Raw genomic sequence first — 27,907 nt, forward strand, 5'->3', positions numbered from 1 at the left:
GGTCACTTAGCTTAGTTGGTCAGAGCACAGCCTTATAACACCACCATCATGGATTCAGATCCCCATTCTGGCCAGTCACAAAAAATAACAAATAAAACCATAAAGCATACTACAGTTTATCCCAGAATTGCAAGAAAAGTTCAAAATTAGAAAGTCTAGTAAGATTATAACAATATTAGTAGATGCTGGAAAATTATTTAATAAAGTTCAAAACTCATTCATAATTAAGAAAAGTAGAAACTAAAAAAAAAACCTTGCTAAAAGTACAGCAGAAAGCTTTATGTTTTGCCACATATTACAATCATTTCCACTGATCAGAAACGTGTGAAGAATACTGCTGCCACCACTATTATTTAACGCTGTTGAAACTGAAGATAATGTGGAACTCAGTATTTTAATGATGTCAATTTTTCTAAATTAACACATAAATTCACCACAATCCTAATAAAAACTCAATGATTTTTTTTGACTCTTGACAAGATAATTCTAAAATCCATATGCAACAGTTAATATACAAGAAAAACTTGATCATTTGGAACAAAGAGGGGATTGTGTGCCAGACAAAAACAATGTATTTTGACTATATTAACAAAAATACTTGTGGCATTGATAAGAAAAGGCAAATAAAGCAATAGAACAGAATATACAGGTACGTGTATGTCTACAGACATAGGAATTTGGCATTTAATAAAAGTGGCATTTTGATTCAGGGGAAAGTTTGGGGGACAATTGATTTATTTGCAATTTTTTTTGGTTTTACTTATTAATATTTTATATAATATATATGTGTGGGGTCTTCCAAAAGTTCATGGGATGATTCGTATTATCTTTTAATTACATTTTCCATAAACTCTTTGAAGTACCCTTGTGTAGTATATATTATATTGTATTACCTTTCTACTTTTAATGGTACACTTAATACAATTAAATCTGTTTCCTAATAATCTCCTTAATCCTAATATATGTGATAGGTTTATATTCACATTACCACTATGATCCTTCAGGTGCTTAATACTATCATTTGCTATAGCAACTTTGTAGACATTTATTTTGGATTTTTGAGTTAGGTACTGTGTTTCAGGGCAAAGCCCATAGCCTACTTTTTCTTGAACTCTGTATTTTTTCTTCCCCTAGTCTCTAAAGTAACTGTTTGGAATTGGGGGAGAAGAGTGGAGGGTCCAGAAAAACTGCAGAGAAAGAGATGTTTTTCAGTCCTTACATTATCTGAAAAGATTTTTATTTTGCCCTCACTTTTGACTTGGATATAAGATTTTAAGTCAAAAATAATCTTTCTGCAGATTTTGAAGATGTCTCTCTTTTTTTTTCTGCAGTCCAGTGTTATTGAGGACAACGCTGTCTGATCTGTATTCCTTGATGACAACTTTACCCGCCATCCCTCAAACATCTAGTATCTTCTCTATACATAATGTTCTGACATTTCATAAGGATGTATTTAGGTCGGTTTTCTTTTCCTTTTTTTTTTTTCTTTTTTTTGTTTTTCAGTCTTTCCTTTCTGTTTACTTTGATTGCCCATTTAAGCCTAAATATTTGTGTGTTTTTTCCAGTCTAAGCAAAAGAAAGAAAGAAAGAAAGAAAGAAAGAAAGAAAGAAAGAAAGAAAGAAAGAAAGAAAGAAAGAAAGAAAGAAAGAAAGAAAGAAAGAAAGAAAGAAAGAAAGAAAGAAAGAAAGAAAGAAAGAAAGAAAGAAAGAAAGAAAGAAAGAAAGAAAGAAAGAAAGAAAGAAAGATGTATAGATAGTTGGCCCTCCACATTCATGAGTTCTGTGTTCATGGATTCAACCAACTTCAGACTGGAAATACAGTATTCATGGGATGCAGAATCCACAAATAAGGAGGGTCGACTTTTGGTATCCATAGGTTTCTCAGGGCCAACTGTGGGACTTGAGCATCCACAGATTTTGGTATCCTCAGAGGTTCCAGAACTAACTTTCCTTGGATACCAAGTGCAATGGTTTGAATGTCCACCCAAAACTCACTGAAGCTTGATCCCCATTGCAATAGTGTTAAGCAAGTGGGAAATCAGACTACAGTATTTGAAAGGTGGGGCCTTTGGGAGGTAATTGGATTGTGAGGACTCTGTCCTTATGAATGGATAATATATTCATGGATTAATGGGTTAATGGTTTAATGGGTTATCAGGGAGTAGACTGGTGGCTTTACAAGGAGAGCACATGCATGAGCTCTGGATACGCTCTCGCTCAGCCCTCACTATGTGATTTTCTGTGCCACCTCAGAACTCTGCTGAGAGTTCCCACCAAGAAGTGGGCCTTTGCCAGTTGTGCCCTCTCAACTTTGGACTTCCCGGCCTCCAAATTGTGAGAAATAAATTTCTTTTCTTTATAAATAACCCAGTTTCGGGTATTCTGTTACAATCAACAGAAATTAATACACCAAGGGAGCTTTGGCAGTGCCTTTCAAAAAATTTAGCTATTTCATCTAAGTTGCTGGATTTATCAGCATAAATTTTATTTCCTAATAGCATTTTAATATTTGCATAATCTGTAGTAATGTGTCCACTCTTTCATCTCTGAAATTGTATCTTCTCTTTTTCCCTGATCAGTATGACTAAAGCTTGATATATTGTATTGATCTTTTCAAAGAACCAGCTTTTAGTTTGATTGATTTTCTCTATTGTTTATCTATTTTCTGATCTCACTTTACTATTTCTTCCTCTCTGCTAACTTTGGATTGAATTGGCTTTCTTTTCCTAGTTTTTTTTTAAATGAAAGCTGAGGGCACTGATTTTAGACATTTCTATTTTTCTAGTACAAGCATTTTAATGTTATAAATTTCCCTTTAAGCACTGCTTTAACTGCATCCCCCAAATTTTGATATGCCATGTTTTCTTTTTTCATTTAGTTTAAATATTTTCTAATTTGCCTTATGATTTCTTCTTTGATCCATGGGTTATTTAGAAGTATGCTACCTAGCTTCCAAATTTGGAGGGTGGTTTCCAGAGATATTTCTGCTGTTATGTCTAATTTAATTCCACTGTTGTAAGAGAACACAATTTTTAGAATTTAAATTCTTTAAGTATATTAAAATTTGTTTTATGGCTCAGAATATCATCCACTTTGATAAATGTTCCATGGACACTTTAAAATAATGTGTGTTTTGCTATTGTTTGGTGGAATATTTTGCAGATGTCAGTTATTTAAGGTGATTGATGGTGTTCAAGTCTTCTATATTCTCACTGATTCTTCTATCAATTATTGAGAAAGAGGTTGTTGGAATTTCCAACTATAATTGTGGACCTGTCTGTTTCTCCTCTCTTTTTATCAGTTATTTGATGTATTTGGAAGTTCTGTTACTAGGACCACAAACATTTAAGATTATGTCAACTTGATGAACCAACTCCTTTTGTAATTATGAAATGTTACTTTTTTATCTTCAGTAATATTCCAACTGCTTCCGGAAACACATTTCTGAAAATCTTGAGCTCTCCAATTTTTCTTCCCCCTTTTCTCATCACAGTAAGAATTTCTTATCCTTTGTACTTCCCTGTGGTCATTCCAAATATAGGAAGGAAATGGGCTTAGCCATCCATCTTTTTCTTGATCATGAAGTAAAAAATACGTTTAGCCAAATTCACTTTTAAGACAATAATTCTCTTGGTCAACAATGCATTTCTTTGGATTCTTCAGTTGTAGGATAAGAGATTGCTTTGAACAAACTTAAGTAAGGGAATTTCATGGAAATCTGAATCAGAATTGTAGAACAGTTGGTTCCTAAGAGAGATGAACTTGGAGGAAGCTTTTGGATCCAGGTTAGTCCTGAAAATTCAGGACAAGTCCAGAAATTTGATCTCTAATGTATATCATCCATTTTCTTTCTAGATTATCTATTCTTTCCTCCATGAGTCCCCCCACCCCCCCATTTTTTTCCTACCTCTTTGTTTCTGTTTCTTCTTAACAATAAATTACTTTGGTCAAATCACTTAACCTCTCTATGCCTTGGTGTCTGGGAGTAATAACAAGGGTTACTGTTCATAGGACTGTCATGAGGATCACTTAAAACAAAGACTAGCATGGAGTAATCATTTAATATATTTTATCTGTTACTATCTTGCTTGAAACAAAACTTAGCCAAGAGATGTAATATTTATGACACGCTGTCTAAATAACCATTTTATTGTTCATTAGGTGTGCAAAATTGTTCCACTTTTCTTGTGTAAGTTCATTTGATAACTTTCTTTTGGAATTTATTATCAAGTTAAAGCTTGTTTCTCCTGAAAAACTGACATGTGTCCTTTTATGGGGTAATAATTATATAGTCCATCACGTCTCCCTTTTTGCCCAGTCTGCCCAGAAGTTTAGAGTGAAACAACATTCCCTGTTTAGTAACTACACTGGAGAGCATATTTGCATACTTCTTTATTTGACTTTCATTTTCTAGTTATAATCTGACAGTTGTAGAATAGAAAATGTTAACTTTAAGTTTCTTCAATCCATTCTAGAAAGAGAATAATTTTTTTTTTTTTAAAGTGTTACTTTATGGAAGTCAGAAGATTCTTAATGGTGAATAAAACACAATCCCTGTTTTCAAAGACTCCCAGTCTAGATCAGAGTCAATTCTTTATGGCAACTCACAGTAAGAAAGACATTCACATTGTGATTTACTGCATGTACATGTGCACGTAATACAGTAGCCCCCCCGTCCACAGCTTCACTTTCTACAGTTTCAGTTACCCACTATTAATCGTGGTCCGAAATATAAAATGGAAAAATTCCAGAAATAAACAATTTATATGTTTTCAATTGTGTGCCACCCTGAATAGCATGATGAAATCTCACATCATCCATTCCCTCTCACCTGGGACATGAGCCAGCCTTTGTCCAGCGTATCCACCCACACTGTAGATGCTCCCTGCCCCTTAGTCACTTAGTAGCCCTCTCGGTTATCAGATAGACTGTTATGATATTGCAATGCTTGTATTCAAACAACCCTTATTTTACTTAATAATGATCCCAAAACACAAGAGCAGTAATGCTGGCAATTCAGATATGCTAATGAGATGCCATAAAGTGCTTCATTTAAGTGAAAAGTTGAACGTTCTTGACTTAATAAGGAAAACTCATAGCGTATATAGGGTTTGGTACTATCCACGGTTTCAGGCATCCACTGAGGGTCTTAGAATGTATCCCCTGCAGATAAGAGGAGACTACTATACATGTAAACATATGAACCAAAAGTTTAAAAGCACTAGTATGTAAAATGTTTCAATTAATCCTCATTACCATTCTATGAGGCTGTTCCTGTATCCTATTTTTTCAGATGAGGAAAGTGAGGTACAGGAAGGTTAAGTAACTTAGCCCAAGTCAACCAGTTAGTTTGTTAGTGAGTGTAAAGCTGGGATTTCAGTCCAGGGATTCTGGTTTTAAAATCCACACTCTATTCCATTATACCTGAAAGTCTCCCAATATTCTGCTTCATTCTATGCAATGCAATTCTTTTCTGTTCTATTTTACTACACTCTCTTTTCATTTTTAAAATGCTGGCCATGATCTCCAAACTGGTGGGTCACAACCACTACCAATGAATGGGTCACAATCTATACCATGTTAAACATTATAACAAAGACAGGGAAATGATGCACATGTACGTGATGGTCAATGGCTATTAAGAGAGTTCAAACAGGAGCTCTGAACTTTACCATGTGGGTGAGCACAGATCAAAGGAGACTGTAAGACAGTTAAGCTGAGGTGGAAAGGTAAATAAAAGCTTACCAAATACACAAGGCATGAAGGAAAAAGGAGCACAGTCCAAGCAGAGCACATGTACAAGGCTATTGGTGCTTGTAAAAGATCACAGGCACTCATTCATTGATCCACCAACACCTGTGAGCTAAGCACGGTCTGAGTACTAAGGATACACATATGAGCAAAGCAGCCATGGCCCATGCTATCTTGAAGCTTATAGTCTAGTAAAGGAAACAATAAACTATCAGTGACAACGTAATGCTATAAGTGCCATGATGGGAGGAGTACTGAGTATTACAGAAATGTAGCAAGGTCACCTGATATAGATGAGCCATTTAAGGATGAGTAAGAGTTAGACATGAAATAGAAAGGGGAAAAAGCATTTTAGGCCAAAAGAATGGCAATCCACTGAGAGTGAGAGATGAAAGAGAACATAGTTTAATGAAGACCTGAGTAATTTCAGAGGCAGAATGCTATAATGGTTCAAGAGATGGGCTCCAGAGCCAGACTGCCTAGACAGCTCTTTACTTAGTATCAGTGTGACCTTGGGTAAGTTATTTAATATCCTTGTGCTTCAAGTCTTAGCTATACATGAAACTTACAAAAATTTTTCCAGGATTAAGTGAATTAATACATATGAGGCAATTAAAACAGTATCTGAAACATGGTAAGTGCTCAACAGATAACCGTTATTATTACTTTGGCAAAGAATAAATTTCAAAGTGGGAATGGAAGGGATTAAACTGGAAAAGGTAGACATAGGCTTCTGATGTAGAAGACCATGCCAGAATTTTTAAAAAAAGAAATAGCAGTGCTCCTTTGTTCATGTCTGCATTGTGTGTGTGTGTGTGTGTGTGTGTGTTCATGAGAAAGTAAAAACTTGTCTCTCTACCTCGAAACACTGCAAATCCTCTTTTTCTTGAATCAGGAAGAAGATATAAATATCCATTTTGCTACCTAGAAGGAAAGAGGGGCCACTTCTTCTCCTTCTCTTTCCCCCCATCTCTGTCTAATCCTAAGATTAGTCATGTAATCATTTACTTGAAAACTGGCTTCTTCAAAAAGTTTAATTTGCAAATCTCTGTAGAGAATGTATTACTTTACAAAAGAAAAAAAATGGCTTGAAAAGAAAACAGCATGATTTCACAAAATCATTCAAAACTAAACAAAAATGAATGAAGCAGAGGAATAGCACATCTGAAGAGGTTTAATTTCCCATCCTGTTGTTATGAAATATTACCCTGAATAAACGTCTTTACCTCGCTACAGATAGCTAGAGTGCTTGGCCATTGCGTAAATCCAGGTGCTCAATTTGCATATAACAAGTATATTTGTAGTTCGCAAATGCACCTTTGGAAGAAAATTTTGAAATTCAAGATGAAAACCTAGACTGGCAAAATGCTAAGTTACTTTAAGTGAGTAAGTATAATACAATTCAACATGAGGCAGGAGAAAAAGGCTTTAAAAGATATGAAATTAAGTGGTTCTTTGTTTCTTTACAGCCCAAACTTGCTGAACATGGTAACTGATAGTTCTAATTGCCACTGAGATAACTGACAAAGTGACATGAAATAAACATCAACTGATGATGTTGAAAGTAAAATATCCTGAAAGAAAGAATATCTTAGAGATGTGCTCAGTTCTGAACCAAATCTATTTTTCCACATAATAAAACTTGATATCTGAAGCAAAAAATAATATTGAACAAATTAACATTCTATGTCTCTAGATGATTTTATTTGTATCTTCATATACAGAGCTAAAGCTGTAAAACTTGCACCCAAGAAATTTTTATTTCAATCTATAAATGGCACCTTTATTACTTAGCTACTCAAAGCAATTATGATATGATAATAAGTGATATTTTAACTCCTTTCAAAAAACAATAATACATTCTTATATAGAATTAAAAACCCAAAGTACAGAAACACTTCTGACATAACTTTCTTTGTTGTTAAAGATAAGTTAGATCATATCAATGAACCATTTGAAGACTTATCTAATAGTCAAATCATCAGTGTCAAATACAGAATGTAAATACAAGGCATAGCAATAATCTAGTCACTTAAAAAGTAATGAAGCATACATACTAAAACTCTTTCTGTAAATGTAGATGATACAAAACCTGGAAGCCCTTTGCCCCTTTGAACTACTCTACACATTCCAAAGTAAAATTAACCCCCATCGGGTGGACTTGGCCATTATAGTAACAACTACTTTTAGCTTGTCCTGCTCAATGACTCATTTACATTTTATTGTGAGATCAGGGAATGGCTCACTGGGGAGGTCACATTCAAGGTGACACCTGTATGACAAGGAATATCAGCAATAAGGCCAAACTGGGAGGAGGGGGTGCTGGGGAGAATGAGAAAGAAGGTCATGAATTGGGGAAAGACTTAGGAGGAATACTGGGTGAGGGGGTGGGAGAGGAGTAGGGGTGAAGCAAGAGTCCAATTTTAGGTTATATTAACCTTGGAATGTCTGTTATGTATCCAAGAAGTGTCAAGGATGTAAAAATCCTTGAATATAAAAATCTGGAGCTTGATGGAGAGATCAGTGCTGGATTTATAATCTGGTGGTCATCAAATTATTGTTAATTTTTAATGCTATGAGACTGGATCCAGTCTTACAAGGTAGAGAGTATAGCTAAAGTAGAGGGTCGATAGAGTTTGGATGTGTTGTCCCCCCATAACTCATGTGGAAATCTGATCCCCAATGTGGCAGCGCTGGGAGCTGTCTGAGTTACGGGGGTGGGTTGAATGGATGAATGGATGAATGCTCTCCCTGGTGGGTGGAGGTAGTGAGTGAGTTCTTGCTCTATTAGCTCTCATGACAGAAGCTGGTTGTTTAAAAGACCCTGGCATAACTCACTCACTCTCTCTCTCTCTCTCTCTCTCTCTTTCTCTCTCTCTCTCTCCCTCTCTCTCACAACGTGATCTGCTTGTACCCACTGGCTGCTGCCACTTTCCGCCATGAGTAGAAGCAGCCTGAGGCCCATGCCGGATGCAGCTGTCCCAGAATCATGAGCCAAATAAACCTCTCTTCTTTATAAATTACCCAGTCTCAGGTATTCTGTTATAGCAACACAAAACGCACTAATACAAGGGCCTAGGATCCAGCCCTTGGGCTCCTTACCACAGAGAATTTGAAAAGAGAAAGCCAGCCAGCAAAGGAGGCTGAGGCAGTACAGTTTGGAGGAAAAGCATAGAACATAGTGTTCTGGAAGCTACAATGCAGCATATTCAAAAAGGAGAGAGTGTTCGACTCTATCAAATGCTGTGAAAACATCAAGTAAGATGAGGACAGAAACATGACCATTAGATGAGGTCGTTGGGGACCATAAACAGAGATTTCAGTGAGTACTAGGTCTGGAAACCTAGTTAGAGTCAATTGAGGCAAGAAAAGGATGTGAAAATATTGAGACAGTGCTTCCGCTTTCTGAGAAGAATAGAAAAAAATGGGGTAGAACCTGGAGGGGGATAAGAAGTCAAGGGAAATAGTAAAGTAAACATGAATACTAGTGATATCAATCCAATGGAAAAGGAGAAATTGACAGTCTAGGAGGAAAACATGTTTAACTGCAGGAGAAAGTCTTGGAGCAGGAGAGCAGGGATAGGATGCAGAGCACAAGTGGAGGGGTTGCCCTTAGACAAGAGCAAGCACTCTTCACCCATCGCAATAGGAGGAAAGTCACAGCGTGTGAATTTATATATAAGTAGGTTGGTATATTTGGGGGTAGATGACAAGGGGTTATTTGGGGACTAGAAAAAGAGCATATGCATATTATGAGATATCAAGGCTAATGTACATTAATTATATTAATGAAAATATATAAATACATTTATTACCATTTTAAAGAAGAATAAGGAAGTAGAAAGAAGGATCTGAGAATATATCTTAGATATTGAAAATTTGATTTTTGAACTTCTCCCCATTACATCCTTCTATACTAAAGATCTATGACATACCAGTTAGATCATTTTCTAATGCTACCAGACAGGGAGCCAAACTCAAAATCTGTCTTCCTTGACCAGTTTCATCTTCCCATCTTAGTCTTCTCTGATTTCCTCTCAACCTCCAGGTTACACCTCACAGTACAACCAGCACTCACTCATTCCATATTTGCCTCCTGCTCATAGGCCTTATTGCCTCAAACAGATGTTAAGATTCCAAGATGGGGCCAAGTATTTTATAATAAAATATCATTGTCTTCTCCACTGTGAAAAACCTAGTATTATGTATCAAATAAGTACCTAATAAATGCTTGTTGATCAATTTATCTTTTTAGAGTTGAACGGTTAATAAAAAGTTTTATGTAGTAATTCCTTGGCTAACAGAATATGCATAATTCTTCATGGCCTCTGCTGGGCATTGCTGGAAGATGCTGAACTCATGCATCAATTTTCTCCTTTATATGCTATTCAATTAGCTTTTTTAGAGAGAGGTTTAGAATGTGTAGCAATCAAAAGCATGATAGTGAGCTGTGCAGAAGCTATGTTCATACTAATGATTTGCATCCACTATCTTACAAAAAGGGCTTTGGTCTAAGAAACTATTCAAGTGCAGGAAGCTTTAAGGAGAATGTAATAGCAAGGAATGAGAATTACCTGGTGCTACTGTTTTTTATAGCATAATGATGAATATGAAATTAATTTGATAATATCCTTAGTGGAAAAATAATATTATTAAGGAAATATTCAATAATATCATCATCTATTTTGCACTGTCTCAGATAAAATTTTTCTTTAGTCTGCACTGAAGGCTCAGGTGTCGGTCATAGATTTTTAATATATGGATTTTTAGTTTGTTGAATACGTAAAGAATAGGTTTAATTTCTGATTTAATTTTTAATTCTTAAGCCAATTAAAGCTCTTTAGATATCATTATATTTAAACCAGAATGCAAATATTGCTCATATGTATTTTTCTTTTAAGAAATAACTGTACTATCATACAATATTGACCTTTAATTTTATCCAACAGGTTACCATGAAAAATTAATCATGTAACAATCAATAGCATTTAACCGAAGGTCCCAAATTCTATAGAGCATTCTATAGAGCTCTGTGGAAGTGAGTACAGTTACCATAAAATTTTGTCTTTCTATAAAGTAGCTATTGAGAGAATGAACTACTTTGATTTTTCATGTTATATGCAAATTGACAAAGATAATATCTGATAAAGTGAAATATATCAAGAGACTTAGAATTTCAGAATATATGAAAGCTATACAAAAATATGATTAGGAACATTCCTTTGGTAGAATCACACAGCATTAGGCAATACTAATAGAATTTTTACATAAACAGTTGTTGAATAAAATATTTTAATTGAAACATTTAATAAATTTCATAAAATGCATGTGCATTTATAAGACTTTCATTTTTCAATACTTATCTCAAGATCTGAGGATAACAAAGTCGCTAAATCTATAGGTAAGAAATACTAAACCTGTTTAGCTATTATTCTAGGTTTCTATTCATTTCTCACTACATGGATTTTTATACTGCTTTTATTCATCCCATAAATTAGATTCTAACTAGTGATAAAATGACAAAATGTATTGTTCATTTAAAAAATAAATCCAGACAATTTAGGATTATTTTTAGATTAACCAATAAACTATAATCCATTGATTCTTTTCATGAGTTTTTTGAGGGAAAAGAAGATACATTGGTAAAGGTTTTTTTGTTTGTTTTTTAATCACCAGGAAAAAAAAGATCGATTAATCATTTTCTTAAAATTTCTTTCTCCCTCATGTAGGCAACAAATCTTAACATGGAGGTTAATAAGCAATTAATGGCACAGATTTAACTAAATATTGCAAATGCAATAGTATAATAACTTGGTAAATATGAGAATTTTGAGAGCCATAAAATTAAAGACTTTGATATGTCTAAGATCAATAGACATGACTTATCACTATTTAATATGAGCTTTAATTTTTAAATGCCATGTTCCAATGAAAAAGTATACTGCACAGGAAAATTGAAATTTCAATAAAGAATCAAGACAAAAGAAACAAACTTTATATTAAAGTACCTTTAAAAGGTTATACTTACGCAGCAACCTCCTCTTTTGACAATCCTTTGAAATTTACCTCCAGATAATGATCTATGTCATCTTTTTCTTTGATCAATTGAGACCTAAATGAAATGGAAAGAAATAATAAAGCACTGCTTTATCAAGTTGAAAAGCTACCAAACATATAAAACGCCACCAGGAGAACAGAAATATTCAGAGTATAACATCATATTTAATAAATGTTCTGCAATAGCTACAGAGTTAGGTTGCTGATTAATAATTTCAAAATTTTAATTTACCTGAATGGAAAAAATAGAGAAGACTCTTAAACCCCATGTGGAAGCAAATAAAACACCAACACATTGAAATAATCCACATTCTTAAATAAATGGAGTTTTCTCCTCAAAGCTGATAAAGTCTTCCATTTGCTCACCTTGTTTCACAGTGTAACTTTCCAACTGCTGAAGACATATTTTGTTTGACAGAGAATCTTGAACCAAGAACACTTATGTGATACCAATGTGTAAAATTCATTTGTTCCAAACATTACTAAATTTTTCTCTAAAATACTGTTTACTCTTTTTTTAATCACACATAAAACTCAAATTGTTATTCAAGGTGCAAGGTGCCAAACAATTTTAAGAAGACTTTGCTGAGAAATATATTACACTGTACTTGCAGTGTGTTCATTCATTACACGCCCTTGCACGTTTAAAAACAAGCATGCTGTCAGCTCTCATGACCATGGGGCTATGGAACTACACAAATATCTGTGTTTTATTCAGAAGCTATTAAAGAATGTTATACAAACTTTGCCTTTAATGGTTATGATGAAAATGTTTTTGTTCAATAAAATGAATACCAGAAAAAGTTTTCTATGGAATCCATCTTAGGAATGTGAGATTGAGCTGTGTTTTTGCTCACCTTGAAAAGAAAATGTAATCTCAATCATTAAAAAGGACAGGAAGAAGATGTTTTTCAGACTGTAAATATTTCACATTATTCAAAAGTAAAATGGAAAATAAGAACATATATATGTATGCACACGCACACACGAATTATGCAGCTATTGAAAGATTTCTCAGCTACAGAAAAAGAAAATTCTCATTTGCCATTTTAAAAGAACTTTTATGTTAGTTTATCCAAATGTATTTATTTTGGTTCAGGGGCTTTGGTCTTTCCCAGAAATACTAAAAATGACTTCCGACTTATGAGAACAAAGAGGTCTCATAATACTTTGATCATTATGCCTTGCAGGAATTGCAAAGTATGCATGCAAAGAAAACAATCAAATCTACATACGAAAATTATTTATATTGATAGATAATATTGGTATTACTAAAAGTCAATAAAATTACAAATGGCAATTTCAAAATAGCACAATCTCAGTTAATATTCATAATAATGACAAAATGCATCCAGTTCTCTGTCCTACATTTTCTCAGTGACAACTCCAGTAGCTCAGCAGCTGTTCACGGGCAGCAGCAGTTTGATTATGCATTTCCAGGCCCCAGCTTCATTTCAGAAGCTAATTCATGGCTGCCAATCTACCTTAGTAGTAATTCTGTACCCTCCTTCCTCCAGAACAGAAGCCAGAACTTGGGACCTTGTGAAGTAAAAGCCATATACCTTTCATTCCTAAACTTCTGCTTTCTATTCTCCACACACATTTAAAAATGGAAACTTACCTCCCAAACTCCGTAAGAACCATGACATAATTGCAATAGGAAATAAAATGATCAAATGAGTGCTAGCTTGATAAATATATTCATAGTATTTGATTAAGGTTCATCAATTCTTTTGAAAAAGCAAATTTGAATATTCTCATTATAGCAATGTAGTTTTCTCCTTAAACAATTTTTCTTTCTGAGATATACTATTGACACGTTTTACTGCAGAAAATTCATTCTGTAGGAAAAGAAAATCAGGGGCACGTACCTTGGAATTTTTCTGGGGGAGCATGGCAGCTTCTGTCTGGCTAAGGCCGTAAGCTTTGGGTATGTCATGCACAGTGGGGGTAGCGTGGTCATTTTGGACTATAAAAAAAAAAAGCAGAAATAGTATTCTAAAGAATAGACCTTTCACAGAATCCTCTAAGACTTTGTTAGAGATCCACAGTTTGTCATCTGAGCTGAGAATGCCTCTGTATGTAGAGCTTTAGAGAGCTTTAGCTCTGTTATTCAGGAATGATACTCAGTTAGTGGATTCTGCAGGTTGCTTCTCTCATTATTTTCTTATACTGTCTGACTTTTGGCCAATTTATTACTTGTCTACATCTGCACCACAAAGTGGGTACGGAGAAAATCTGATAAATGAATTGATGATTCAATCAGCAGCTTTGGTAAGAGTTCTGTTCAGGGACATGGTTGTAATGAAAGAATGAAGATTTTTAGGATAACTATGGATTTCAAATGTATGCTTTGCTTTCTCGTTACAATCAATAATCAAAAATTGCCCATACTTTGCTTTTTTCTAAAAGCCTTATCATTCACAAATAAAGGCTTTCTCTTAAAAGTAATATATGCTAAGAACAATTGTCAGCACAGAGACAGGTGCCCAGAGAAAGAATGCAGCTATAATAGTATAATAAATCACCTTAAAATGTGGTTTAGAAAAGTTGTTTAAAACAACTTTATCTCTCACACTTTACATGGGTCACGAATTAGGACAAGGCATGATAGGGATGGCTCTTCTCTGCTCCATGATGACTAGGGACTCTGTTGGAAAGATTCAGAAGCTAGGTGCTATGAGTTGATTGAATTGTGCCCCCTAAAGTCCATATATTAGAAGCTTAATTCCCACTGTAACTGTTGAGAGTGGGAAATCCTATTATGGTAATTGAAAGGCAGGCCTTTAAAGAGGGGATTAGATTCTGAGGACGATGCCTAGTGAATGGATTAAAAATGGTGGTCATGAGCATGGTTCTGAGGGCTTTAAGAAGTAGAGTGCACCAGGACCTCTCTCTACTCTGCCATTTTCTGCCATGGGAGATCACTGGGTCACTGTCGCCACCACTAAGGTCTTTACCAGATGTTTTCCCTGGACTTTGGACTTCTCAGCCTCTCAAACTATAAGCAATAAATTTTGTTTCTGATAATGCAGTTCCAAGCATTTTTTTCCCTAATAAGCAACAGAAATGGACTGATACACTAGGGTAACTCAGTGGTGGGGAACAGGAATCATCTGTAAGTGTCTGCACTCATATATCTGGTGGTTGACACTATAACTGGGACCTCAACTGGGGCTGTGGGCCAGAACACATACATGTGGTCTCCTCATGGCTTGGGCTTCCTCACAGCATGGCGACTTCAGACTTCCTACATGACAGGTCAGGGCTCCAAAGGCAAGTATCCCAAAGAAAAACCAGGTGGAAGTTGTATCCCCTTTTAGAATTTGGCTTAGAAGTCACATGGCATCACTTCTGCTACAGTAACAGTCCTACCCAGATTGAAGGTAAGCGAACACAAAGCCACCTATTAACTGGGAGAGTATGAAAGTCACATTGTAGGAAGAGAATGAGGGATGAAAGATACTGTTGCAGCCCTCTTTGGAAAATGCAGTGTGCCACAGCAGTGAGCTGTAAGAAAGGCAGGTCTATAAAATCAAGTTATCTAAAACCTACACCAAAGAGGAAGACATGATGGACATGATGTCTGTGGACTTAGAACAGAAAAGTTGTCACATATTTCAAGGGCACTTATGATAAAAACCTCATGCTTCTGTTAAATAAAGCAGCATCCAACAGGCCAGAGGTACTTGATCCCACCCCCACTATCTACCAGCATTGATCTCTACCCTTACCTTCACCAAGCAACTAGAGGCTTGTTTTAGGTTATAAATCACTCATCTCCAGCATTTCCTACCTGTGTGTTCTAGGGTCTTGAATATATTTAATATGGACCTTGAATATACTCAACAGATATTTATTGAGCTACTACTTGGTTCCAGGCACTGTTCCAGGTGTTGAAGACACAGCAATGAACAAAAAGACAAAAGTCTCCAGCCTCATGGAATTTACATTAAGGGGTGGCTATGGAGAAAAACAGACAATACACAAATAAGCAAAATATACAGAACATCAGATGATGATAAGATTCTATAGAAAAAAATAAAGCAGAGAACTAGAAACTACCCAAATGCTCACCAATAGGGAAGAGATTAAACAAGAACACAAGGAGATGATGTCAAAGAAGTGAAGGAGAATATTGGTGGTGTCCTGGCTGCATAGGGTAAGTGAAGCGAAGTCAGCAAAAACTGTGGCTTTTTCTTTGGTAAAAAGGATCCTTGGAGGATTTAGAGCATAGAGGTGACATGATCTGACTTTCACCTTGAAAGGATCACTCTGGCTTCTCTTTTGAGGCTAGAGTGTAGAGGAGGAAGGCAGACAGCAGAGAGGCCAGCCAGGAGGCTGCTGTGAAATTTGGGTGAGAGAAGATAGTGGGTTAGGTAGAAGTGGAGGTGGAGAGACCTACTCAGAACCAAGGTAGAGGCATCTGTGGACAGCTGAGACACGATGTTCCTCTAGTGGCACAAAGCCGTGGCAGGGGTGGGGGGTGGAGGTGAGGGTAGGGGAGCACTAAGACTTGAGGGAAAATCTTTTGGAATTCGTTGTAGAAAAGGGCAGTCTTGTGTTTCTGAAAAAGGATATTATCCTGGCTTAAAAATAATTTTTCACATAATTAAAGAGAAAATTCTAATGCTGATCAGAGTTTTATTTTGGATAAAGCAGAATCCTGATATCTGTCTGGTTTGTCAAGGCATAAGATTCATTAAACATAATGCCCACTTATTTTTATACAGTTATAGCTTTAAAGCACACAGTCTAAACAGCAAATGTTAGTCTTCTTTTTCTGATCAAACATTAGGAACATATCATATTACACATCATAACTTCATAATATAATGATTTACTATTTAAAAAATAGTTTTTCTTAAATCCATTTTTCTGATCAGATGTTATATTAACTAGTCAAGTTACTTAGATGATCAGAACTTACTAAATGGCAGCATTATGCAGAACTTGTAGTAAGAAGTTATGACCAACATAGGATTAAACTCCATGTACAGGTTTGAGGGGACACGAAAGGCTCCCGAAACCCACCTCCCATGAGCTGTGAAGACTCTGTTCCAGAATCGTTCAATGTTACAGAGTAAATCTGGGCCATTTCAGTTCTTAACCCTAACCTGTTTGGCCTTAGTGGATTTCTAAAGAGAGAGAAGAAAACAACAACTGTGCTTGCCTCAGTTGGGGAATTCCATTATGTAATGGGCATTGAGGCTAGGGTAATTTCCACGTAACTGCAGGGGACTTTGAGGGGTTCACCAAGGAGTTTCAAAATGAGGAAGAGTGCTTGCAATTTCCCCAAGTACAAGGAAGAACCAGCTACATACAGACATATGAAGGGACCTGACCCCAGAAGCTCGGATCCAGCCAACATATCCCATCAAGGTGCATATAATCCCCACAAAAGTTGACCTACCATTATGCTATATAAAATTTATCCTTTTTGATGTGCGCTTGAGTTAGACAATTTTTGCTAGAAAATATAAGCATCTAATGAAATGAAATCAAATGCAAATGATATACATGGAGAAGAACATGTCTTCTTTGTCACACAGATCAACTGTGAGGTTTTTTTTTTCAAATTCTGAATCAACGTTTCCTACCATTAAAGTTTCAGCTGCCAGTTCCTTCATTTTGCTCTCCTCTGATCTGAGAACATTAGCAGCAGGAGCACCTTTACTCTTAAATTTAGTTTAATGTAAGTATTGCAAGCCCTGCTGGCAAGCCTCAAGGCACAAACTCTGAAAGGGGGGTGGTCAGAGCTGAATGATGAAATGGGAAAAAAGTTATTAACTCAATGTTGGAAAAAATATCCCTCACCCAATATATGCTGGAAAGTTTAAGCACAGAGTTAGGGTGGAAGTAGAGCAGGCTCTTTTCTTGATCTAAACCCTACTTCCTACCTTGCCTATGCCTGTTGGAAAAGGGCATTTTGTTTCTCAGAACCAATACATGGCCACGTAAGGGTATCTTATTTTACATAATAGGTAATTTGTGGTCTGAATTTTTATGATACACATAATATTTGAAATTTACCAAAGATGTAAAGGAATCCTGTAACAAATGATTTTCTTACCTAAGTAACCACAATCTCTTTTATTATACCTTATAAGTTCAGTCTTCCTTATGCTGAATTTTCTTAAAGTATGAAGTAGCTGTACTCTAGCATGTAGAAGCAGCCAAGAGGAAAATAAGTGGGAAAAAAAGTGTAAGCATGTTTAGGAGCAAAGCCTTTTGCTCTTTGTTAATATGAGTTGCATCATTTCCCTGGTGTTGTCCAGACAGCTTTCCCAACTCCTTGGTGAGCTCCAGCCTAGATTCAACAATGAGGAACAGAACTAGTGCTACAGGGTGACTGACCTAGGACCGTAGCAGGAATGGAACACTTCATCCTTAGCCATGGCACTCCATCAGGGTTCTCCCAGCTCAACATCCAGAGGAAAACACATAAGATGGATGTGGCTGCAGGAAAGGAAGTAGCTCAGATTCAGGTGAGTAAGGGAGAAGGAGAATGAAAGGTATCTCTGTAGCTGGTACCAAAAGGAGCTTAGTCCCAGGAGCTCAGGCTGAAGCAATCTGTTAGGAGGACCCAGAGGCAGCTCCCCCAGTGCCAGCAAGTGAGCTGTGCTACATGTGGCATCAGGGGTGCTGAGAAAAGATCAAAAGGCCGCCTGAAGCCATTCCACTGTTGGTATTCAGAATAGATTTGATGCGTTCTTTGATCTGCTGGTTGGCTCTTGTATCGCTGTTACAGTCTCTAAGTTTGGCCCCCACATGCGAAGACCAATGAGAATGGAGAAATACTGGATGAAAGGATTGAGAGTGTTGGGTCAGGCCAAATGTGTCCCATGGTATGAGTTTAAATTTCTGGCCCCAAGTAAAATTCTTCAAAGTGTAGCCCTCCTGCCCACTATCCCCACTACCCCTTCATCAGGAAACACAAAGGAGGTAAGGCCTACCACTAGGTAGACAGAGGCTACTTGGGGAGTGACTATGTCTGAGGCTGACCAGTGTTTCCAGGGTTCACTTACTGTGGGGTAAAAGCTGAGAAAGGAGAAATAAAGTCAATAAACCACAGTAAGGAGCTTTATTATATATCATCAAAGGAGTTCAAAATAAATATGATTTTACTACCACCAACAAAATATCATTCATAAGAATTAAAACTTTTTATATTATTACCACAAGCTCTTTTACTATGAAAATTTAAAGAAAATTCAAATAAATAAGTTTAAAGAATCACTAAATAATTTTTATACCTTGGAAGGCAGCTATGCTCACCACTATACCGCCAACACGCTCAATTTTTATACCTTGTATCACAATTTTTAGACACTTCTAGCACTCTGTGGTGGGTAATTAGATAGATTCTTAAATAACAGAAATAGAAATCACATATTTCCTACCAACTGACATTTATTGATGGTTAAATCAAAACAAAAAGCAGGAAAGGTGTTTGAAGGTAAGCCATGTTTCACTTCACTTACATCTGCAGATCACTGTTGAAGTTCTCTCCACGCTTACAGACTTCAGCCTGAAAATCAGGAAGCAAAGAATAATAGCAAAGGAGAGAAGAAAAAAAGTAAAAAAGCAACCAGTAGAATACCTCCTCTCCCCACCCTGAATCATTAATACCACAAATACCAAGTACCTACTATGTGTTTAGATAACCTTCTTTTATTATTCAAAAGTGTAGATCCCATGAGAGAAACTAATCATTAATTCAATGACATGCCAAAACATTTGAAATATGTGTATGTATCGATATATTCCAATACAGATGTGATGTTAGGGATAACCTTTGTTATCTCAAATTTATGAGATGGAGTTATCTTTACCCAAACCGAGAGCCTCTCCGTTCCATTTCTGTTCCCACCTAGTTCTAAACAGGATTAATCCACTTATTTCTACACCTGTTTATTTTTCCACAGCCCTCAGAAGGTCAGGCGAACTGAGGAGCAAGAGCGCCTTTCCCTACAGGAGGGCCTCGACTCAAGAAACGGGATGGACTGATGGAGGAAGTCTGTCTGTCGGAGTCAGGGAAAGGACTGCCTGGAAGAAGAGCCCGCCTCTCCAGGGACGTGAGGAAGTCCTAGCCCCAGCCTCGCTCCCGCCGTCACGAACCTCGGTGGACTGGCCCTAGGGACCCACTGCGGTTTTCCGTTCCACGAAGCGCGTCCCCTGCGTGTGGCAGGTGCTGGGCGCCGGAGCTGCCCCCTCCTCCAGCGGTGGATGTGAGGCCGCGGCGCAAAGAGGGGACGCCGAGAGCGTCTCCAGGGGAACAGAGGGCGGGGCGGGACGGGCATGGGGGCGGGGCCTGGTGAGGGGGTGGAGCCTACTGATGGCCGGGCGGGACATCCAGACCGAGCAGGCTTTGCGAGGAGGTCTGCTTCCAGAGGTTAGACCAGTTTCAGAAACTACTTCACATGATACAGGGGCCTTGAATTTGCACTTTATGCTCTGTATTCTCAATATTTTGCAACTTTTTCCTTTTGTCCACAGGATTGATGGAAAATGCTCAGCTCAGCATTCGTGACTCCCATGACTTGATGCCACTTTATCCATGGGGATGTCATTCATTCTTCTCTTCTTCAGCTTCTGTTGAGTCAGCACCCACACAAATACCTTTCCCAATCTTGTCTACAGAAAGATTACTCAACTCTGAGTTGTGGTCAGGTAAAAAAAACTCAGGGTCTCTTTCAGAGAATCTCCCTAAATCCCATCTCTTTTGCTTGTTGAGTTTTTACCGGAAACTCAGGAATTTATATTTACAGTAACTAAATACCATCCTGTTCATCTTAGCTCACTATTCCATCTTTTTTCTCACATATAAGTGCGAAAAAGTGAGCCTCCTCATTCTCTCATACTTAGGGGGCAATAAAGTGAGGCTTGTCGTCTGTGTGCTGGAAAGTTGGCTTTTTAGATTGCCCACTGTCACACACTGTAGGAGAGTGAGCCGACAACATTGCTCATTCAAATCATTCTATTAACCATAAATTGATTCTATTTGGAGAACAAGCATAACAACCATAACCACACTTTAATTCCGAAATCTAATTTGCTGCAAATTACTAAATTATTTCCACCAAGTAAATTTGCACTATACATTCAATTGATCACTGTGATAACCTGAAACTGGGCTCCACTCCCACCCCCACATCAGTAAGGCCCGTTCTCTTCTCATGAATTTATTTCCCCTTTCTCAGCCTTACCTGAATACAACTCCACTGTGACCTGTGTGAATTCTAAACCAGTCCTTGCTTTTTCTGCCTTAGAGGTTTGTGAATTCCATGCACCTTCTTTTTTCATAAGGCTCTCTTGGTTGGCTTTCAAGGTGGCTCCTTTCTGCCTCTTTAGAACTTGCTTGCTGGTTTTTTCACAGGTAGTTCTTTGACTAATTCTCTTTCTCTCTCTACTTAGCAAAAGATTCCTTCGAGCTAGGAAATTCAGTTAGAGAACATTGTTTGCAAGTGACGAAAACTCAAATTGGCTTAAGTGAAAAAAGAACTGTTGTTTCCTGCAACCAAAGGATTCCACCTTCAGCAATGTTAACTACAGACTCAGGCTCTTCTGAAAGCTTTAGAGGACTCTAGAACACCCCTACCTTTCACCACACAGAATTAATCTCTCCCTCTTTCTATTCCTTCCTTTTAGACCTACCTTTGTTATATCAGTGTTACTTTGCATGATGCTTGGTTAAATGAGCCAATCTTCCCTGAAAGATTGTGAGCTCCTTGAAAACTTGAAAAAGAGATTTTTCCCTGCCCTCTCCCTGTTTTTTTTTTTTGTTTGTTTGTTTGTTTGTTTTGTTTTGTTTTGTTTTGTTTTGTTTCTCAATTCCCTGGAATAGTACAGGGATGGGCATATAATATGTACTCAAAAATATTTTTTGAATTAACCGAATGAATGGCAAGATAGAGTTTCCTCAAACTGAGTCTTCTTTATGTAATTCTTATTTCTTCCTCTCCCTTCCCCACCGAGAATTCGAGGGGGAAGGGGACACATGCAACTGATAGTGTGGGTGTTACTACTGACATAACATCTAGAGCCCCCTCTTCTGCTTTTTGCTCTGGAGAAAGGTTTTTAGGTTATGTCAGCTCCCCAGAGAAACAAATGATAATCCTGTACTGCAAGCCAGTATGTCTTAACTAATCCCCACAATTGTTCTCAAAGTGTTTTTGATATCTCAGTCATCAGTTCCAATATGAAAATTACTCTGAATCATTTTTGTTTTATTCCTGTGTTTTACTGAACACATCCCAAGTAACATCTGAAGAAAGAATATGTGGGGTAAGTTTTTGAGCTCTTTCATGTCTGACAATTTTCTCATTTTGCCTGTGGTCATTTGGAAGGTTTGGACTTTTGAGGTTAACAATCATATTCTTCAGAATTTAGGAGATATTCAGGTCCCCTTACCAGCCAGCTGCCAAAACAACAACAATGAAGAATTTAGAAGATATTAGTTCACTTTTTTCTGATATGGAAAGTCTAGTGCCAGTTTTATTTTCCTTACTTTATATGTGATCTTGTAATAAGATCTGTGTCTGCAGTGACAAGCACAAATCTCAGTGGCCTACGATGACAAAGTTTATTTCTTCGTTACACTACGTAATCATCACAAGTCAGCCTTGGGTTTTGCTCCATACTACTGTCACAGCAAAATCAGGCGGAGAGAACCATTTCTACCTGGGTAGAGCATTGCTGGTCTGGGGCAGAAAGAAGATGAGAATAAATGGCACATTAGCTTTTAAGCCTTCATGCAGAATGATATCCATCACTTCCTCTCACATTTCCTTGGCCACAACACCCCACATGGCCATAGTCAACTTTACACAAGCAGGTAACTGTGATCTCACCATGTGTCTAAAAGAAGAACCAGATATTTGTGAATGGTCATAATGTCTGGTTTTTCCCCTCAACACAGGCACTTTCTAGGTTATTCTCTTTATGCTCCTTGTTCCTGCCATTTCATTAGGTTCCCTAGGTAGAACTATTCCGATGCGGACTCTCATGTTTCCTTAGATTTAAATAATTGTCTTCTAGTTTTTAAAATGATTTCCTTGTCTCATTATTTCTGTTGTCTTTTTCTATGATTCTGTTTATTGAATGTAGATCTCCTAGATTTGTCCTTTTTATCCCTGTTTCAGTCTGAGTCCTCTTGTTTGTTGATTGCTCCTTTTTTATAGACCTTTTCTTCTTTTATGGATATATTATCTTCTCAATTATCTTTGAAAATATTAATTATTTTTTAAGGCATCTCTTTTTTTCTTTAAGTTATCTTTTCCTGCAGGAAAATTTTTTCTTTTGTGAGTGTTGACATTTCTCTTTTACGTAGCTTTTTGTCCTTGGTTGCTATAGTAATTAGCATCAGGTTCAGCTGCTAGTAATAGAAAAAAATACAGAATCTAAATGACATTCCCTGGTGTCAGGTTCCCAGCTCCTTTTGTTTTTAGCTTTACTGTATTCATATATGGACTCCACTCCCAAGATCGACTCATTGGTGATCCAGTCATTGCATCTGCATTTTATGCAAAGAAAGCATGCACAGGGGGATAATAGCATGTTCTTTCCAAGAGATGAACACATTTCTTCTTGCAACATCCCACTGGCAGGAACTTTATCACATTACCACCTTAAGCTTCAAAGGCATCTGGAAAATATGATCTTTATTCTGAGTAGCCATATGACTTGCTAAAAATTAGTGTTCTAGAGTATGGAAAATAAGAAAGAGTGGATAATGGGGGACAGTCAGCATCAATGCTACAGATGTCAATTCATATCTAAGAAAGAAGGACTGGATGTCTGGTGTGGCTTTCCTCTATTAAGCAGGACTGCTTTTCTCCAAGTTTCCTCTTTGGCTGAGAATTTTGACAGCTCTGGATGACGTGAGCAGGTCATGTCTCCTTGGGTTTCTTTTAGGCTGAGAGCATAGCGAACCAGCCATCAGGCTGTGCCTTCTATGCCAGAGTAAGAAGGAGCCAACCCTGAGGTACCAACATATACACCTAAAGCCTAAGTGGTCCCCTGACAGTTCATTTACTGTCTTTATAAAGGAGTTGTCTGGTTTAAAGTCCTCCTTTCTGCTTTGTGTATTGGGGTGAAGAGGTCGAATGGGGTCCTGAGAGGTTAAATTGTATCATGTTCAGACCTAGTTTTTCTCTTTATTTTCAGTCCTCCTCATCCCTTTGTTCTGCTTTACCTCTGGATGCTGAGCAATGATTCAAGAGACCATGTTGGAAAATTATCCTTTACCACTTTAATGCCATGAATTTCCTTACTCCTTCCATCCTTCAACCTGCTTCCTTCCACTTTGTGTTCAGAAGATTTGTAAAACCTCATCCGTTGACATCTCCTACCTGTTTTCATTACTATCATTCTATGTTTGTTTAAGATGCCTACACATTTTAGTTCCCTGGGAGGGAAAGAGATAAACATATGTGCTTGGTTTGTCAGCCTCTGGATTGTTCTCAGGAAAGAAATTATAAGACAGGAAAAATTAAGGGGCAGAAAAGAGAGGAAGACAGAATATAGAAGAAAAATAGAAAATACGATAAAAAAATGACAAAAAGGCATCAATTAACTCATAATAGCCAAGTTAAAAACTACTTATTTTAAGTTTATAGCAGATAAATTAGCTGATATAATTTTCCAAAAATTTAGAAAAGATTAATTTTTTGCATGTCATTTGGCTGTTATGAATCCATTTCCTGTTCCTAAAATTACATCTTGAAGAAATATCTACTTTTTTTATCAGACACAATTCAGTGAAACAGTATTAAGTATCTCATACTCCTATAGTCAAAGACAAGAATGTGACATAAACCAGGCCAGTTTCAGGCTTCCACCTTGGTATTTGAATTTTGAGTAGAAAGACAAAGAGCCTGAAAAATGTTTGGCATTTATTCTATACCAACAGTGGTCTCTTAAGATAATTCCCACCAAGAAATCATTGTTTTGGTTTCTGTTTCCTTAACCTCAGAATCTACATTGATTCCTGCCAGTTCCCAAGCATGATTTTTCAGATCCCTGTCCATTTCCTTTCGCCTAATTTAGCTACAGTAAAATTTTGTTCCTTGGGACTAAATTCTGATATAGATGTTGGTACCAGAGGTTGAATTATGGGCAAACATAGGGTTCTTGGGATTAGTTATCTACATTGAAGTGCAAGATAACAAACCTCTAGTTCTTCTTGTAAGGAAACATAGAAAACCATGAAAACTTTGTTAAAACAGCTAATAATTATCAACTGACATTACTTGTAACCAATTGTGCATTGAGGATAAGACTCTAACAGAGCATGGAGATACCACCGAAGAGCTTAATGAAACAATGAGGAATTTAAGCATTTGGGGTTGAGTACCTGGTCCTGGTGACACCGAATAATTTAAACAAGAGAATGACAAACTCAAAATAAAAAGTTTTATTCTCAAAACACAGACCAAAGTCCAGGGCCTTTATCTAACCACCTTGTAAAAAATCAAGTGACTTAAAATCACAGTAAGTGCTGATTCTACAGCCCATTCATGTGAATGTTAAGGCATTTATAAGAAAAGAGTGCTACTTTAACAGTGAAAAGGGGGTTATCTGAGAATATTCAGAAGACTTTGAGTAACCTGATGTCCTTAGCCCCTATTAGGCATCTTGGCTCAGAAAATTCCCTTCCCTGTCTGAGGTAGCTGTCCTTTCCTTGCTGCAAGATACTGTTACTCCACTGCCTGATATTTCCTTAAAGAAAAAATACAATAAATTTTTGTCTTACCCAACCTCTCAATAATATCCAAGTCTTTAGTTAGAAGTGGATGCCATCATGTCCTGAGAGACAAAATGAAAAAAATAGAACTCTGAAAATGTTCCTGTACACACACACCCACACACACCCACCCCCCCCCACACACACACAATTTGTCAGTTTTTGCCAACAAAACTCCACACACACAGGAATTTTCTAGTTTATATCAGCAAAATTCTAGGGACATAGTTTTTCTTTAGAATGAATTTTGAAGCTTCTTCGACAATATGGATACAATACAGTATTAGAAAAAATAAATTTGTCAAATGGGTAAATTTTCCAAAGACTCTAGATTCCATATCCTATTTGGGTGACTAAGTTTATTCTATTTAACACATTTCTGGTTTGGTTAATACAAATCTGGCCAACCGTAAGGTGAATTGTGTTGCAAAAAAAATTTTTTTTTTGGTTTAATTTAAAGGAGACAGGAATGATAGGGTGCATACCTCTCAAATGTCTCACCTCCTAACTATGTTCCCTAAGAAAGTCCTGAAACTTTTCCCTTCACCAAGGATTTAAGATATAAAGAGAAAATGCCAGAGCTTTTATAAGTTCTTTCCTAACTTGTTTTCCTTGGTTAAGAGTGCTGGTGGAAGATGTTATAACTGAAAGGCGCACCATGACTTCAATGGAGATGTAGTATTCTCATGTAAGAAAGACCAGACTATTAAATTGCAGTGGGATATTAGGTGTATTTGCTGTAACATAGGGCTGAGCCATTGTGTTAATTAAATGGCCTCATCTATAGAGATCTCTGACTGTGATTAATTGGTCATGACATTGCTAGGAATTAAACTAAGGGTGTATCCACTTACTTAAAACTTGATTTGTATGAGAAAAGGAGAGAAAAAAATTGCCTAAATCTGGTAAAAAGAGGCCTGTCTTGAATTACCACAATAGAGAATAGAGAGTAAGTGATCTCTCACCATATTCCAAGACCAGAACCATACTGAGTGAAAGCTCTGTATCCTGGGGTCCAGAAATAGCAGCACAAGTGCACACTGAATCTTTCCTCTTGTCTTTCTCAAAGGTAACTATTTATTTACTCAGATAACCGCACAGGGGAAAAAGAGTACACCCAAACTTTTGGATTGTTAGATTGTAGACACTAATTCTGAGCTTATGCTAATATTTAGGGACCCAGAACACCCTCACTAAAGGATTCCAGATAAAGGAATTGTTTATAAAAATTCTAAAATAGACCTAGTAGACCCTGAGCCCATCCTATGATTATTCCTCAGAATATATAAATATACACAGAAAACTGGCAAATTTCTTAGTGGCCACCTGACTGATGGCATAAAGGTTATTATGGCATGACTTGTTCAGGGAAGCTCTGAGTCTCAGTTAAGTGAAAGGATTCATTAGACTCTAGTAAAGTTTACTCAGAAAGATTTCCTAAGGTCAAAGGATACACAGAATCAGGAAAAAGAAAGCATAACTTCAGATTGGTCCTGAACACCCAGGTACAACTTCTTCAGTCCTCCCATAGTTACACAGGATACACTTCACCCTCAGAACAAAAGTTTACCAAGGGATCTGTTATACTCCACTGGTCACAAAGCCAAAACTCAGATATGTAACCAGGTAAAACAGGTTCCAATCTGTATTTTTTTAAAAATAAACAATGTAGACAAGCTAGTACAAAGTGCATTTAGGGGAGCATCATGCTTTAAACAACACATTATATATTACTAGCTAGTACATTCCATTCCTATCATGACTAAAGGAGGGTATCCCTGGAGCTAAAGACAAAGCTACCATGGGTCAGCTGCAATCTAATGCTACACTTCCCTACCAAAATAGTAATCAAAAGTAATACTGCATCTCCAGGGGAATTCCAGACTTGAAAATTTTAGGAGTGATAATTCCTTGCATATTCCCATTTAATCTCTGGGTTATGTATGTCTTGAAGAAGAAAAGGTTAATCTGATGGTAACTCCGATTGTGCTGCTGTTCCTGATACAGCCTTTTTGCTGAAGCAAACTGCTATGTGGTACTGTTTCCCCCCACATTTTGATAAGTTTAAAAAAACAAAACAAAACAAACAAACAAACAAAAAACAGAAATAGCCTGCTTTTACCTAGCAGGGACAGCAGTGCACTTTTATTCTCCAACTCAGTAATCTGTCAACTCTAGCTCTTGACTGCAATTTAATCCACAGGACCTTAATTATCTTACTATCTCACAGAATATCATGGTGGAATTCTGCCCAGAAAGGTGTTCTAATGGACCCAGGGAGCAAGAAATAGTAGGCAGTACATGCCAAAAGAAACAATATAAATATTTCAAAATATAGGAGTCTTTCACCTC

General features: G+C 37.0%; 1 protein-coding gene across 1 annotated transcript in view; it reads right to left on the minus strand.

The window, feature by feature from the left end:
- Positions 1–16,906, minus strand: part of TTC29 (tetratricopeptide repeat domain 29) — a 140,980-nt gene extending 124,074 nt beyond the window's left edge. The window contains 4 exon segments of the mRNA XM_063107486.1: positions 11,780–11,863; positions 13,680–13,777; positions 16,843–16,864; positions 16,866–16,906. Coding sequence (XP_062963556.1) covers positions 11,780–11,863; positions 13,680–13,777; positions 16,843–16,864; positions 16,866–16,906 — 245 coding nt within the window.
- Positions 16,907–27,907: the final 11,001 nt, after the last annotated feature.

This window comes from Cynocephalus volans, chromosome 9 (genome assembly GCF_027409185.1).
Source record: "Cynocephalus volans isolate mCynVol1 chromosome 9, mCynVol1.pri, whole genome shotgun sequence".
Taxonomy (NCBI): Eukaryota; Metazoa; Chordata; class Mammalia; order Dermoptera; family Cynocephalidae; genus Cynocephalus; species Cynocephalus volans.